The sequence below is a fragment of the Elephantulus edwardii genome, unplaced genomic scaffold (genome assembly GCF_000299155.1).
Source record: "Elephantulus edwardii isolate Elephantulus edwardi_28Jun2011 unplaced genomic scaffold, EleEdw1.0 scaffold00101, whole genome shotgun sequence".
Taxonomy (NCBI): domain Eukaryota; kingdom Metazoa; phylum Chordata; class Mammalia; order Macroscelidea; family Macroscelididae; genus Elephantulus; species Elephantulus edwardii.
Window position 1 is genome coordinate 8,039,926 of NW_006399851.1, and position 16,937 is coordinate 8,056,862.

The 16,937-nt window shown below is 40.8% G+C and overlaps 1 protein-coding gene across 1 annotated transcript in view; it reads left to right on the forward strand.

Annotated features, from left to right (window-relative positions):
* PHACTR1 (phosphatase and actin regulator 1) overlaps nt 1-16,937 on the forward strand; it is an 815,088-nt gene that overhangs the window by 486,327 nt on the left and 311,824 nt on the right. Inside the window, exon 5 of the mRNA XM_006891609.1 lies at nt 5,011-5,175. Within this exon, the coding sequence (XP_006891671.1) occupies nt 5,011-5,175 (165 nt within the window). The remainder of the gene's footprint in view (nt 1-5,010; nt 5,176-16,937) is intronic.

Here is a 16,937-nt window from a genome sequence, read left to right on the forward strand (position 1 = left end):
TGTCACTGCCTGTTGCTCTGCCTAGCTGTGAACATTACTAAAGGGGCAAGCAGTTTATAACACAAAAAAGTATACTCAATATGACTCAGTGCATTGGCTAGACCAAGTCGCCATTCTCACCTTGGCAAATTCCTCTTCAATAACTCTCTGTTGCCATAAGGAATAACGTTGATGCCACTAATGGGAAAAATAAGGCATTGTCTGACTTTACAGTCCTTTTCTCTGAGCTACTATCATCTTCTACTTCCTTCTATGATCTGTGCTCCTAAAGAAATGTAAAATCTCCACTATCTCTGCAATTACGGAAACCCAAAATTTAGCCATTATTGTTTCCATATGCAGACACACATTTCCTTTTGGGTGTAGTCCATACTGACTTACCTGATACCTCCCTCGTAGTTTGAACCCACCAAACGCTCCTCAGCAGAAAGATGGGCAATCTCCTCCCTGACATAAAGCCTCCAAAAATCCACTGGAGGGTCAGATACGAATTGGTTCAGACTTGACAGCAGTTAGTGTTTTTTAAGAATTTTATATAACTGCACAGTAGGATTTGTCCATTCTTAAACCTAGCCAAATCTGCCTTTACCTCTCTCTATGCCTTTTAAACAGAGAGCTCTGGTAGTCTAGTGGTAAGAAGCTGTGCTGCAATCCCAAAGACACATGGTTTGAATCCACCAGCTCCTTCATGGGAGAAGGATGGCCAGTCTCCTCCTGTGCAATTTGTTGTCATTGTTATTAGATGCCATCAAGTTGGAACTGACTCAGCTGATCCTTCAGTAGGTTTTCAGAGAGAGTAAATTGCACGAGCAGGCAGGAAATAAGAAGATGCATAGCACTGGGAAAAAATCTGCAGTTAGGGATCTCTCCAACTTACTGAGGAGTACTGATGTCATTTTGAGGACTCAGATGTGTCTGATTCAGGCCATGGTCTTTCTGATTACTTGCTATGCATCTGAGGGCTGGACAGTGAATAAGGATGACAGAAAAAGGATTGAAGCCTTTGAGGTCAGTGGTTTTGGAGAAGAGCACTGAACATCCCAAGGACAGCTATGAGACTTCACCTCACAATATTTCAGGCATGTTACTAGGATGGGCTATTCCTTGGAGAAGGCCACGATGCCGGGAAGGGGTCAGGGAAGGAGAGGAAGACCCTCAACCAGGTAGATTGACATGGTGATTGCTGGAATGGGCTCTAGTGTGTCAGGAAGTGTGAGGATGGCACAGACTAGGACAGGGTTCAGATCTTTTGTTCATTTTGAGATGAGTCGTACTTGACTCGATGGCTTCAAACAACAAAAACAACAACAAATAGCATGGGAGGAGATTGCCCATCTTTGTCCTGTGGAACCAGGATGGATTTGAACCAAATGCCTTTGGGTTGTCAGCACCACTCCTTACAACTAGGCCATCAGAGTGATCCATTGACTCTAAAAACCGACTATGAGTTTGTTCCAACTCAACGGCACACAGTAACAACAACAACATCCCTTTTGTCACTGCCTGTATTCATTCCCTAGGACTGCTATAACAAAGTGTCGTGCACTGAGTGATGCAAAATAGCAAACATTGTTTTTCCCCAGTAATGGAGGGTGAAGGGCCAAAATCCAAGTACAGGGCCAGACTGTCTCTGAAGACTTTAGGAGACAGTCAGTCCTTCCTGTGCCCTTCCAGCTTCTGGTTGTTGTTGGTAGGTGCTGTTGAGCTGACTGTGGCTCACCATGACTCTGTACAGCAGAAGGAAACCCTTCTGACCTGCACCATTCTAACAGTCTCTACTATGCTGAAGCCCATTGTTGCAACTGCCCTGTCAGTCTGTCTTGTCAAGGGTCTTCCTCTCCTTCACTGACCTTCTACCAGCTTCTGGTGGTTGTTGACAATCCTTGACTTTCATAGGCTCTTGGCTGTGTGACAGCAATTTCTGCCTTTGCCCTTACATGATACATGACAGCCTTCTTTCTGTGGCTTTTTCTTTACTCTTGTTATAAAGACACCAGTCAGTCACAGGGCATAAAAAATTCCATCTATCTCTGTGATGATGTGAGGATCGGATCGTATTTAGATCTCTTTTTCATAGAGTCGCTGTGAGTTGTATGTGACTCAGTGGCACCTAACAGCAACAACAATCTCATTATGGCTGGCTCTTAAATTGATTCGTCTTCGAAAACTTGTTTCCCAAATAAGATTGCCTTCACTGGTAACAAGGGTCAGGAAATCAGCATCTCTTTTGGGGGACAGTTTAACCCATAACTCTGTCCTTAGAACACCAGGATTTACTTCCTGTCCTTCAGGCAAGTCAGTTACCAATCCTACTGGGCTTCACACATGTCCCTCAAATTTATCATTGTTTTAGTCTGCTAGGTCCTGTAGCAAAATACAGGAAAGATCAAAGATGTGTTTTCTCACAGATCTGGAGGCTAAAGTCTAAATCAAGGTCTGGGTTGCTTCTATCAGTCTGCTCCTCTGGTGGCCTAGTAGTCAGGAACGTGTGATGTGAACCCAAAGGTACATGATTCAAATCCATCAGGTGTTCCAGAGGAGAAAAATGGGCAATCTGTTCTCATGAGATTTACTGTATGTTAAAAACCCCCTGGAGGGTCAGCTCTGGGTCGATTCAGACTCAAAGTCACATATCAGCAACAGCACTAGTAATCCTTGGCTTCCGTGTGTGGTTGGGCCTTCAGGTGGCATCTGTCTTCCCTCTGTGTCTCTGTCTAGTTTGCTCTTCCTGCAAGTCACCACTTAGGGGAATTGGATATAAGACTCACCATACTCCAGTAAGACTTTATTAATACAACAAAAGAAAACCCACTTTTCCCAAAAGGATCATACTGACAGATACCGGCCTCAGGACTTGAATGCAGCTTTGTTGTTATTATTACCAGTTGTCATTGCTAATGTATACACCAAAACACACACCAGTTCATTTCTGCCAGTACAGTTCTGACTTTGATTACATTCTTTGAGTTGTGCAACTATCCTACCTATCTTTTCTGAATTGTTCCTCACTCAGGAACATAAGCTTACCGCACCTTAATGTTCTCACTAAATCTCTCAAAGGACTTGTTATCATGTTGATCTCAGAGTATATGCTCAAGGCAGACTTTTTTTTTTTAACAAGTTAAGCTGAATGATTCTGGGCCTGCCCTTGGAAGGAGAGAAAGGTGATGGATCCACCCAGTGACTTTAACAATGGGCTTGACCCAAGGTGGAGATTGTGTGGATGGTGCAGGACCAGGCTGGGTTTTAATCTTTTTTAAATGGGGCTGCTGTGAATCTGAGTTGACTTGATTGTATTTAGCAAAAACATTAACATTACTTGACTTCAAAAAGACTGCAGGAAATCTTTTTGGTGTAAGGTTTAAAGATTATTTCAGGTCACGGATTTGTTCAGGAAGCTGAAGTCCGTCAGTGTAACTTTTTGAAAGACACAGTTCAAAGGATAATACTATCTTTTCAGCCCTAATGTCACAAGCTCTGACCCGCCTATCAGCATTATCTGTCACCATGATGCCTACCATAACAGGCTGCCTGGACATGGGTGAAGTTCCTTAAAGTCATTTATTGAGTGAAAAACAGTTTTCAAAAACAGTGGGTAAATTATCAGGCTGAACTTCTAAGGAGAGCATATACGGTCTAGGTGATAGTAGTCGAGGTCAGAGAAGTTCAGATCTCCCACAGCTATTTTTGTGATTATTAGCAAAATGAGCTCTCACCTTCTTGACTCTGCCAAGGAGGTTATTTTTCTCCATCAGTGTTTCTGTCTTAAATTTTCCCATCCAGGTATGTTTACTTCACTGAGATACAGAAATACTTCATAATTTGGGAAAGAGTTTGTTGTATTCAAAGAAATAAGTAGAGCTTTGAGGTGATGGTAGCCTTGAAGAAGGTGTCACTGGGCACGATGAGTTGGAAAATTTTTGTTTTCTCACACGTGAAGTTACTGGTTTAATCGAGGTATTTCTTGGGGCCACTTTGCAGCTCTCAGTTTCTAAGAATTGGGTTTATCTGTTTTTCTTCCCAGCTAAACCTTCATTGGCTTGACTCGGTTTTCTAGAAACCCCATGTCTGGAAGGAGTATCAAGGTCTGTGGGAAGCTGTATCCATTAGAGAACACTTCAGGCCTCACTCAGAACTGTCATACTTCTGTTTCCACGGCAGGCTAGTCAGAGCAAAAGAGCTAAGAAACTTGTTTTGTTTCAAGTTTTGGGGTGTTTTTTTTTTTTCTTTTTCCATTTCAAAAGCAAAACACCAGGGAAAATAAAGGCGGTAGAAGAAATGAAGGCAACTATAAAATCTCAAGACACTGTGATTCTAAACTTGGTAACCCTCACATAGAACACGCCACTCTGCAGATTTCCGTGTCCTCTGAGGGTCTGAGGAAAGCACACACTCAATGCCCTGGAGTCAGAACTCAGAGCTGACTCACAGGTGACCCCTCTAGTTTCGTTTGGAAATGTCCATTTCCGCCCCCCCCCCTTTGGATCTGTTGGTGGCATCAAACCACCAGAGAAGCATTCCTTTGAGTTAGCAGCAAAACTCCCTATGGACAGCGCAGAGTAGCGCAAAGTAGACAGAGGAGAATTTGGCATTGAAGCAGACAGTTGATAAATGTTTTCTCCCTCCTTTTTTCTCAGCACACGGTGGTGGGGTGAGTCCATCTGCCAAGGTTTGTTCCAGAGATTGCCGGACTAGTGATTACATTGGTTCTCCTCAGTCTCAGCCCCATGAGGAGTGAGTGCTCTTCCTCAAGTCTCGGTCAAGGCTAGGAATTTGATTTGGGTGTTTGGAGGCTCTTGGGTTTGACCAGCTATGTCCCCGCCTTCAGAACACGCTGATATGGCTTCCATTCCAAAATACAAAAAGAGAAACAGAGTAGTCATGTGGTTTCTGTTATCTGTAACCATGGACAACGTTGGCCATCTGTGAGGCTCCTGTGTTAACACTTCTCTCCCTCTTTCTCTGCTTCCTTCCATCCCTCCATCCTTCTCCTGCTTTTGGAAACACCAGCTGAGGAAGTGGAGAGGCTGGCGGCCATGCGCTCCGACTCCCTGGTCCCAGGTACCCACACCCCACCCATCCGCAGGAGAAGTAAGTTTGCCAACCTGGGAAGGATCTTCAAGCCTTGGAAATGGAGGAAGAAGAAAAGCGAAAAGTTCAAACACACATCAGCAGGTAGGACTGGGTTCCTTCATTTCTCAATGGTGGAGTTTTCCCTTCAACATTGGAACTTTATTGCTAGAATTTAATTACTCTAGGCTGTGTGGACCCAAGGGAGAAAACTAAGCCTAAGAAACGCTCCAGCCTTTAATAATTTCTTGCTATGCTGTTGAATTGCATTTGTAGCCTGGGTGTTTTTTTCCTTGCTCAGGATTTTTGCTGGTGGCATTGCACTCTTGCTGTTTTTTTTGGGGGGGGGGGAAATGTTGTGCTTCTTTGATATATAAACAATTTGAACTTACAATGTCACCTTTCCTGTAATTTGAGTGTTTTCTTTCAGACATTGGCAATCTGTTTTTTTTGTCATTCAGCCTTGTTTTTACTGAGTACATGAAAGTCAGACCCAAGGAAAAAAAATACATTTTATATGAGAGTTGGTGAGATAAGGATGAGTTGTTTCATAGAGGAAAAATGCAGACCAAATGGCTTTTGGATGTGGCAGGAAAAGACAGACAAGTGGCAGTGAGCTGTCATGTTAGTTGCCATGTTAACTACCGTGTGTGGCCTGGAGAACAGAGGTGTGAAGGGTAAATCAGCACTGTAGCTGCTGGTGTCAGACTGCCTGGGTTTAAATCCCAGCTTTGGTACTCGCTAAGTGTTTGTATGGCTCTGCTCCATTTATGTGTTGTTTTACCTTAGCTTTTTCATATAATAGAGTAAGAACAGTAATATATTTGAGTTAATGTAAGTAGAAGGGTTATGGCATAGGCTGGCACACCTTGTGGAGATACACACACATACACACACACACTTTTTTTTTTTTTTAACTAAGAGTGAGCAGGAGGAAGTATATAAAGAAATAACAGAATTTGGATTTCACTGTGAGGTTAGTAGAAGATGTGGGAGAACTTTGCAGATTCTTCCTTTTTATTTTTTGTTAAATTTTGGGACTTGAGTCACACCCTAGATCTATTCCAGGGCTTCCATTTCTTTTTTTCTTCCAGATCCCTCAAAAATCAAACCTATCTTCTCTTCAGAATAATCTCCTCCTCAGTATCGTATCTGGTTAACTTTCCCCATCTCTTTACCACCTCTCTTGCTAAAATAGGCGTGATCTGCTTCTTATTCCCAAGTGTTCTACAAAGCCGAGAACTTAATGCTTTTTTTCCCTACCCTGAGGAATGAAAGAACATCACAAAACAAGAATGCGACAGTGAGCCTTAAAATCTGAGTTCTCAGGGTACCCACTCCCAGCTCATGGGTTTTGACTCTTTTTCTGAGCTAGAACTTACAGTTTGTCAATCTTCGTTGTTATTTGTTATCCATTAACAGAAGTACAATACTCTACATGGATGTATCCCCTCACTGAGGTCACCAGGAACACACACCTAGGTCTGCCTTAGAGATACTGAGAAACTAAAATGAAGTACATGGTAGGTAAAGTGAGTGTAAAGACAACATGGATTAGAAAGAAAATGAGAGTATGTATAACACTGAAAAATGAATTACAAAAATCCATAAGAATGTTTATAACAGTTTACCTGAAACATGGGTTTTGTAATACAATACAGTTTTATATAACTGTCATTTGTCACCATGAATTCATGAATGATTGTGTAAGAATAGCGATGCGTACGATTTAATATATGCAGAGTTCTGAGTTCTTTGTTTAGTACATTTGTAATATCCATAAGGCAAAGCTCCAGTATTTCTCCCTTAAAAAAAAACACCTGACCTGATTTAATGCTACTGTTAAGACTTAAGAAATTTTGTCTATTGATAGATTTCAATACAATGATATCAAATTATTCAAGATTTATTAAAATCATATTCACCTATGGTTTTGTGAATAAAACAATCTGAAGTGTTTTCAATTTAAACCTCTTTGGGGAACAAAATATTAAAACATGATGAGACAGTTGCTACTTTAGTGATGTCTGGAGGCCTAGTCATAAGGAGCGACACTGCCAACACAAAGGCATGCAGTTCAAATCCACCACCTGCTCCATGAAAGAAAGATTGGCAGTCTCCTCCCATGTCATTCACTGCCTCTGAAAACCTGCTGGAGGGTCAAAATGAGTTGAATCCATACAACAACAGTAACATTATTCTTAAATGTTAATGAATATAAGAATATTCGCTTTTTAGCTCTTTATTATGATTTGAGTAAGAACTTTGGAAGCAAATTGGTGTTTTACTCAACAATTCATCCCATTACTTTTCTGACATTGATTATAATCCCTGTGTTGCAGCATCCCACGACCTCCCAGTGTTTTTAATTTTAATTTCCATTCATCCTTTTTTCTTTTGATCTTTGTGGCTGGTTGTTCCAAGAAGTTCATTCTCCTCTGGACTTACCAATCGCCTAACAGAACTGTCTAGTGTTAGCCCAGAAGTTGAGATACAGGAGTAATTTCACTGCACAGCCTTGGCCTTTTTAAAAGGTGCTTAGTTTTGTGAATACGAAAATATTAAATGTTCATGGCCAAACTGAAATGAATTAATTTGGCAGCAGAATGTGGTCTTTGTATGTTGTCATGTTTTGTTTTTAAAGGGGGGGGAACCCCAACCAACCACAAGAACACTTCTTAGCTCCTGAATTAGAGAAGGTAGGAGGAAATAGTGTAGAATATTATTTTATCATATTAGATGGGTATGTATATGATAGTACTGAAGCTATTTGAGAGCAGCAGCTTTTAAGAAATCTTAACACTGTATTGCATTGGGCAAATATGCTGTAAAGGACTTCTTTAAAATATTAAACAACAAGGATGTCACTTTGAGGACTAAGGTGCACTTGAATCAGGCTGTGGTATTTTCAGTAGTATATTCATGTGATAGTTCTATGGTGTTTTCAACAGTATAGTCATGTTATAGTTGAACAGTGAGTGATGAAGATTGAAGAACTGATGCTTTGAATGGTGGTGTTAGTAAATATTCTTATTTAATATTCTTCACCAACACCACAATTCCCTCCTGTCCAAAAACCAAATCTACCTTTGAAACAGTGAAGCAGGAATGGATCTTGAAAGCAAGGATGGCTAAGACTTAGTATCATATACTTTGAAAATGTTATTGGGAGGGAACAGTTCTTAGAGAAAGATATGTTTGCTGAAGTAAAGAATCAGCAAAAAAGAAGACAACCTTCATTGAGATGGGCTGACAGTGGGTGTAGTGTTGGATGTAAGCAGAGGAGAGAGTGTGAGGATGGCACAGAAGGGTTTCATTCTGTTGAGTTGGAGACCACTGGACTCCTAACAGTGACAACACACTAGTTTTAAAAAGGGAAAAAAACTCAGTGTTATATTTACACTATAGGATTCTTTATTCTTAACAGAACTTGAAAATTTTAATCATTACTTTTAGAAGAGAGACTCTCTGGACAAAGTCTTTGCCCGAAGAAAATTACAGACAACATAAGGATAATCAATATAATAAGTTATCCATATGTTAAGATACTACTTTGGTGAGCAAGCTATTCCAAAAGTGAATAGTGATCAAGTATCAAATTAATATACATATCCATTACTTAGTTTCTATGCATATGTTTTACTTATATTAGCACAGGTGGCTTGCATGTATGCACATATAATTTCCTTTGCTATATGTAAGATGTACATAATTTAAACTGCAAAGTCTAAATCTAGGCATAAATTTAGGTTGCGTTTTTATTTAGTATAGTAGTCTTTGAACAAATAAAAGAATGATAATTCAAGGTATACTTGGCTTATTATTATTATTATTATTATTATTATTATTTCCACACTAAATTGCATTTATCATTTGCCATAATTATCCTGGAAACTAGACTGTAATTTCACTCTAAGTCAACTTACAGTGCAGGGGTGTGTATATAATATATATATACAACACCCTCAAAAAAAACAACTAATGTTTTGGTTGTCTAGTTCTGCTGTAATAAAATATAGCTGAGTGAGAAGCTTTAAAGAATAGGAATTTATCATCTCAGAGTTTTAGAGGCTAGGACATCAGCACTAGGGAATGATCCTTCCTTTTCAGTAACCCTTAGAGTTCCCTAGCCTTTGTCCTAGCTCCGTGTGCGTGTGTGTCTGTGTGAGTATCTTTGTGTCTTTTACTCTCCTTATAAGGTATTGTTGGGCATCATTGAGTCAGTTACAGCTCTTTGCAACCCTCTGAGCAACAGACCTGAACCTTAATCTGTCCTGCATCATCTTGTTGAAGGTGGATTCAGAAAGACAAAGATCTTCTCATAAGGCATCGCTCAAAACTAATTGGGTTTAGGACTCATCCTACTCTTATGACCTCACTAACATAATAAAAGAACTCTATTTCCAGACAAGACCATATTTATAGGTATAGGAGTTAAGACTTTACTGCATTTTTTGGGGGGGAGAGGAGCACAATTCAGTCCATAATACCCAGAAATGTTGCTTTGTGAAATATATAACAATAAGGAAAATAGTTTGGAAATGATGATTATGTCCCAATTTGACAATTACTCTGTGACTTGACAGTAACTTAGATTCTTCAAAGACAAATCCCCACAGCTACTGGTGCACACACTTCCTTCCTGTGCACAGCTGAAGACCTTGTTCCTTCAGGGCCTTCATTGTTAAGACATGGAGGCTGAGCTCTGCCTGACAGTGAGAACACCAGAAAACAAAGAGTTCCTCTCGGCAGCATCCAACATCACATGGCAGTAATGTAATATAAATGAAATAATGGGTTCTCAGAGCGATACTCCCTGCCTGCCTTTCAGTCGGTCCTACAGGGCCCTGCCCAGGGCCTGTGAGCCAATTAGGCTGACACACCCAGCTTCTTCCATGGAGTCAGCAGCGGGCAGCAGCTCTGCTTGCCTCCACCTGCCGTGGACTGCTTGCCTCCACCTGCCGTGGACGTGCAGCCCGATGAGCACACCCTTCTGAAATAGAACAGACACCGCCTCCCTGAAACAGTTGAATGCAGTGATCTTCTCCAAATTCCTAGAAAATAAGAACTGTATTTATAGAAAAGTAAAACTGGCAGGAATAAACCGTGAAGATGCCACCCAGATAAGCTTTTAAGTCCCCTAAATGGAAAATCTTAAGCTGCAAGGATTCTGGAAAATCACTATGTCACAAGTGCTTCTAAGAATGCCTGCACGACCAGTAACATTTCCTGACAACCTACTATGTGCTAGGACTTCCCTTGCCCTGGAAGATAGCTGTGAGGGATAAAGAAGAGACCTTATCTGTGATTGCACAAAAACTCAAGTCTGACCACATCTGAGATACGGATAATAAAGGAAAGGTACTTGAAAACACGAAGGGGGACTTGTTCTAGTCTGGAGGTTAAGCTAAGATCTGAAGAAGGAGTAGAAATTTAAAATATGGGATGCGCAGACAGCAGAAACAGCACATGCAAAAACCTTATGTTTAAAGAAGTAGGATTGAAATTGGTTTGGGAAAACAAAGAGCAGGTGGCTGGGGAGCAGACAGCTCGAGTGTGGCGTGGGCTGAGGCTGGAGAGGCTAGCAAAGACTCCATCTTGATCTGGACTGTGCCATGTATAGCAAGTTAGACGAGAATGTGAATAGCTACAAACAGACCAACTGGGAAACCATTGTTGATGATAATAGCTTGGGCAATATTTGATGGTGGTAGTTATGTGCCATCAGGTCTGAATCAATGCATATAGCTGTCACTCCAGTGGGTTTTTTTGTTTGTTTGTTTGTTTTGGTTTTTAATTTTAATTTTTTTTTCAATCAATAATTTATTCATTGCTCATACCTTTTTACAGAAAACCAGAATAACATAAATGACAATTATATACATGGATCTTACCTAAAGGAATATACAAGTATCAAATTGGTTTTATCTATAGATATAAATATATATCTATGGATAAAACCAAATTTATAGCATATTCCAGTGGGTTTTTAGAGGCTGTAAATTACACGGAAGATTGCCCATTTTCCTCCCATTAGAGCAGCTGGTAGATTTGAACTATTGGCCTTTGGGTCGACAGCACAACTCCTTATTACTAAGCCACTGGAACTGCCTTTTGATAGTATAGATGAATAAATTTGAGAGATAATTTGAGGGTCAAGGAACAGGACTTAGTGTTGGTTTAAATATGAGCAGGAAAGCACTTATAGTTTTGGTGTAGGTAATAGGGCAGTGGCCTTATCTGAGATGGGTATGTTGGAAGGGTAGCAGTTTTGGAACATCATAATTCCAGTTTCAGATATGAATTTGAGTTAGCTTTGTGATGTCCAAAGTTAGCAGTTGGCTTGTATGGAAAAAAGGAGAGGCTGGGCTGGATATGTAAATTTTAGATCATTTGCATCTCCGTACTAATTAAAGCCAAAGGCATGGCTGAGACTTTGCAGAACAGGTATAGAAGGGAGAGAGAAGTCATTGCCTGCCTTAACAACCAAAGAAAAGATTTCATTTATAACTGGAGTTAGGAGGATGAAGTTGTAGAAGAGAGAGAATAGCAGTGTCTCAAGGAGTAGAAGAGTCCTTGGACAGTGCAGATAGTTAAGCACTTAAATATTAACTGAAAGGTTGGAAGTTCAGGTCCAATATTGGGTTAGTATTTGGAGGTAGAAATGAACGAATTTAGAGAATATATGAGGATCAAAATCAAAGGACAGGACTCAGTAATTTATTGAATGTGGAAAGGAGAGGCATACTCTAGTTTTGTTTCAGGTGATGGAAAGAAAAGCCTGGTGATGTGCTGAAAAATCAATTGGGGGGAAAAAAAACAACCAACACACAACAGAGTTCCTCTTTGACATGTGTGAAGCCACTATAAGCCCGAGTTGGATCTTGAGTTGTTAGGTCAGAGGAGAACAGGAGAGTGTAGTGTCTTGAGAAGCAAGAAAAGAAAATGTTTCAAGGAGTATATGACCATTTCCATTGCCATGGAGACTGTAAGTGATGGGAGTACTGAAACATGCCCACCACCTTTAATGGTATCGGTCAACTAGGACGCATAGGCTTAGCACGATCTGTTTTGGGTACATCCTTTGGGCTGATGTCAGATGACTGTGGAGTGAGAGATTAGTGGGAAATCAGTGATGTGAGGAGGTAGAAATACACTTTGGAGTAATTTGGCTGTGAGGTAGGGAATAGAAGGCAAGGATGGGAATGAGGGAAATGTGTGTGTGTTTTGATGGGCTGTGCATGCACTCTTTGATTTGTTGTTGTTATGCAAAGCATGTGAAAGTGATGAAAAGCCATAGTGAAAGGTCCAGCAGAGAAAAAGAATTAAAAAAATGTATGAGACAAAAGAGATATGGTGTAAAGCATGAAAAGATAGCATGGAAGGAACATAACAAAGGCCAGGTAAGGAACATACAAAACTAAATCGTAGAGGATTGAGCTTTCTCCAAGGAAGGAAAAAACCCAGAGAGACTGGGTGCAGAGGCAAATAGAATACTCTGCTATAAAAGTGTGACCTATCTGATGACCAAGTTCCCTACGTGATAACTGAGGTGATCTACTAATTTGGAGCATGTTGTTGTTGTTGTTGTTGTTGTATACCACTGAGTCAGAACCAACTCATAGCTGACCTTCTGGTGGTTTTCAGAGGCAGTAAATCACAGGAGATTGTCCAGTTTTCTTTCAAGAAGCAGCTTGGTGGATTCAAAGTGTCGGCCTTTGGGATTGCAGTGCAGCTTCTTAACCACTAGACTACTAGAGCTTCTACTTTTGGGGTAAAGAGGGAAAGAATAAGGATAGGCAGAGTTGTGTCTATTTGAGATTTAATGATTACAATACTGGTAACATATTTTCTGGTGGTTTTTGGCTGTGCAGCTTCAACTAGGGATAAGGTAGATAATGTTGAGTCTCTCTAGGGCTAGAAGTTTGACAGATGTGTAAAAGAAAATTGAAGAGCAAAGGAGATTAGGGTATTTTTATTAGATTTCTAGGACTGCTGACATGAGTTACCACAAACTTTGTGACATACAACAACAGAAATACAGTTTATTATAGTTAAGGGAGCCAGTGTCTGAAATCAGGCTGTCCATAGGCTGCTTCCTCCCGGGAAGGTGGCTCTGAAAGAGGGCAGGTTACGCATCTCCTAACAGGGTATGGGTGGTGATCCTTGGCCTTTAGTGTATAGTTACATCATTCCAGTCTTTACTTGCATATTTTGACACGGCTTTCTCAGTTCCTGTGCCTCTTTCTGTATGTCTTAAATATCCTCTCCTTTCTTTGGGAGGACGTCTGTCTTTGGATTTAGGGCCCACCTTAAGGTCAAGATGATCTCACACTGGATTTATGTCTGCAAAGATCTTACTTGCAAAGGAGATCATATTCACTGGCACTAGGGGTCCGGCATGTTGTCAGGAGGCGCCAGTCTGGGAAAAGGAAGAGTGTCAGTGAAAGAGAGGAAGCACCTGTGGGAGCCAGTGCTGCATTCTTGAATTAATACTTTTCAAGGTGATACAGTAATGGAAACAAAGCACAAACTGAGATCATGGAAATGGGTGCCTCAGGTAGGGTGGAGTACTAAATCAGAAAATTGGGAATTAGCTTCTTAAAGCAAGTTAAATAATCCCACGAACATGTAGACAAACACATTATTTGCAAAATGTTGTCCAGATTTAAATTGCCATTTTCAATGAATAAGCAAAAGAATATTTTCCTCTCTGGGCCTCAGCTTTCAGAAATCATTGGTGTTGAGCCAGAACAGACATGTAACTGCCCATCCAGTGGGTTTTCAGAGACTGGAAATTGCGTGGGAGGAGAGTGCCCATCTTTCTCCTGTGGAGATGCTGGTGGATACAGTTCTCCAGAGAGGCACTGCATTTGGGTGAGTGGCACACCTCCCTATGAACCACGCCATCGGATCCCTTCTGTGGGCTTAGGGATCAACTGCTTGCCAGTGTGTTATGTTCTTGGGAAGGTCTTCTATGAATTGAGGTGTTTCCATTCATCATACTCTACAAGGCAATAGTTCTTGTGTGCTGTGGAGTTAGAACCGACTCATCGCTGATCTTCCAGTGGGTTCTGAGAGGCAGTAAATCACAGTGAAGAGAGAGATTACCTACAAGAAAGTACTACAATTTCAATTGCTTCATAAAAATTTAAAAGGAGCTTTAAAAAACTTTACTGGTTTGCATATAATTATTCATAGACATCGTGTTTTGTACATGTACTTCGTGTTTTATGCAATCATTGGTATGCATTATATTTTATATAATTAATTAACATTACTCATGTGTATTACCACCCTGTCTTTTCAAGCCTACATTACACCTTTCCTATCCAGCTATTAGCAAATTCACCTCATATAAGTAAAACCATAGATTGAATTCCACCTCTGAAGATGCTGTGAGATGGGGAACTGCCCATAGAGTTTTCTAAGATTGTAAACCCCAAAGCATGTGAAAGCTGGGCAGTGAATAAGGAAGACTGGAGAGTAATTGATGCCTTTGAATTGCAGTGATGCAGAAGAGTATTGAATATCCCATAAGCTGCCAAAAAGAAAAGCAAATTGGTCTAGAAGGGCTCCTTAGAGGCAAGCCTGGTAAAACTCTGTCTCACTCAGGGGGAGCCAGTGCTTGGAAAAAAGACATCATGCTGTGAGGATCAGAGAAAGAGAGGCAGATTTCGAGCAAGATGAGCTGACCCAGTGACTGCAGTGGTGAACTTGAACATGGCAGACTCTGAGGATGGTGCAAATTAGGACAAGGTTTTGTTTTTCTTTCTTTAATTAAAAAAAAAATTTCCATTGGCTTGCATACAAAGATCGTACACATTATGTTTCACACTATCCTTCACTCCCATTTTATTTCATATTATCATTCTCATTTATTTTATAAAATCAAACCCCATTAAACCATGCTCACCATGACCCTGTCTTTCCAGATCCCTGCCAGATCTTTCCCATTTCCTTTGCTGCCCCCCTGCCTTGACCCACCAAATTGTGTGACTCTATGATTTCCTCCTGCCCACCCTCACCCCTCTGCTCCCACCTCTTTCCTCCTTGGATCTCCATCTATGTTTTACTAATTAACCTTCTATTCCTATGCAGTATTAATCTTATGAGACTGAGTTAGTTCACTCAGCATAATGTTCCCTAGTCTCTCTCAAATTATGTAGTAATTTTTTACATCATTGCTCTTGAGTGCTGCATAGTATTCCATTGTGTGAATGTACCACAATTTCTCAATCCATTTGGTTTTAATTGAACATTTGGGCTGTTTCCATGTTCTTGTGATGGTGAATAACATTGCCTTGAACACTGGTGTGCTGATGTCCATTTGTGTCTCAGTTCTAATTTCCTTAGTGTATATTCCTAGTAGTGCAGTAGATGGGTCACATGGAATTTCTGTGTTCAGCTTTTTGAGCAAATTCCAAACTGCCTTCCATAGTGGTTGTACCATTTTACAATCCAATCAGCAGTGCATGAGAGTTTCTCTCCAACATTTATTGCTTGCTTCCTACTAAACTTTGCCATTCCTGCTGGGATGAGATGGTATCTCATTCTGATTTTGATATGCACCTCTCTTACTGCCAGTGATTTTGACCATTTTTTCATGTGTCTTTTGGCCATTCGAATATCTTCCTCTGTGGAAAACCTTTCCATGTCTCTTGCCTATTTTGTAATTGTTACCAGTCTTATCAGTCTTTTTTTTTTGTAGAGGTTCTGTAGGACTCTAAACTTTTTTAATGGACTCTTGTCTGAAATGGTATTGCCAGATTTTTTTTAAGGCCCGGTTTTGCTCTATTGTTTATAGTGTGAATATATAAATCAAAAGTGACTTGATGACACCTGATAACAAATAGCAAATCCTTAGGGAAGCAAACAGACTCATTTTTCTCTCAGGGCCGCTGCCTGAGCCTCTTTATGTAGGTAACGTGGTATTATAATGCAACAACATTCACACAGGAATAATAAAGTCCCTATTTCCCTACTTATCATTCAGAATATGTGAGTCATGGAAACCAGTGTTCTAGCTACAACCCAATCCACCTGCCAACAATAATGAATGTGAAGTATCAAGCTACTAACCAAAAGGTCCAGAGTTTGAATATATGAGCCACTCCATGGGAGCGGCTTAGAAACCCAATTGAGGGTTCCTGTGAGTAGGAGCCAATAGCAGTGGGGTTTATCTGAGGATCAGGCTTGAGGTGGACTTATTGAGACCACTCTGTGTATTGTAATGGGAGAATAAGGACAATCCACTTCCTTTTAGCCAGTGTTTTCTGTGCTACCCAACACTGGAAGCAGAATTCTGATGTGTTTGTGTATAGGAGAGCCCTCGGAACTCATGTGAGTGTGGAGCTGCCACACCCTCATTAAGGATTAAAGCCTCATTCTCTGGCCATGGTGGTCTCTGCCTATCCTGAAATCCCCAGTTGGACAAGAACCAGCCCTTAATGCTGGCCTATTAGCCAGCTGCTGTGCCTAGTTCCTGCTACCTTTTCCCTCAAAGGTCTCACTCTCCTTCATTTCTTGCATCAGTTCACCTAGTTGCTGATGACTTTACCAAGCACTCTGTGTGTATGTGTGTGTGTGTGTGTGTGTGTGTGTGTGTGTGTGTGAGAGAGAGAGAGAGAGAGGTGCTGTCAAGTCAGAAGCAACTCAAAGCTGACCATCCAGTGGGTTTTCAGAGGCAGTAAATGAAATGGGAGGAGGTTGCCCATATTTCTCCGGCAGAACAGTTGATGGATTTGAACCTCTTGCCTTTGGGTTGGCAGCACAGTTCCTCACCAGTAATCCACTAGAGCTCCTTACCAAACACTAGGCCTCAGAAATCCCTGCCCCTATAATTACTTCTCTTCAGTGAAACTTGC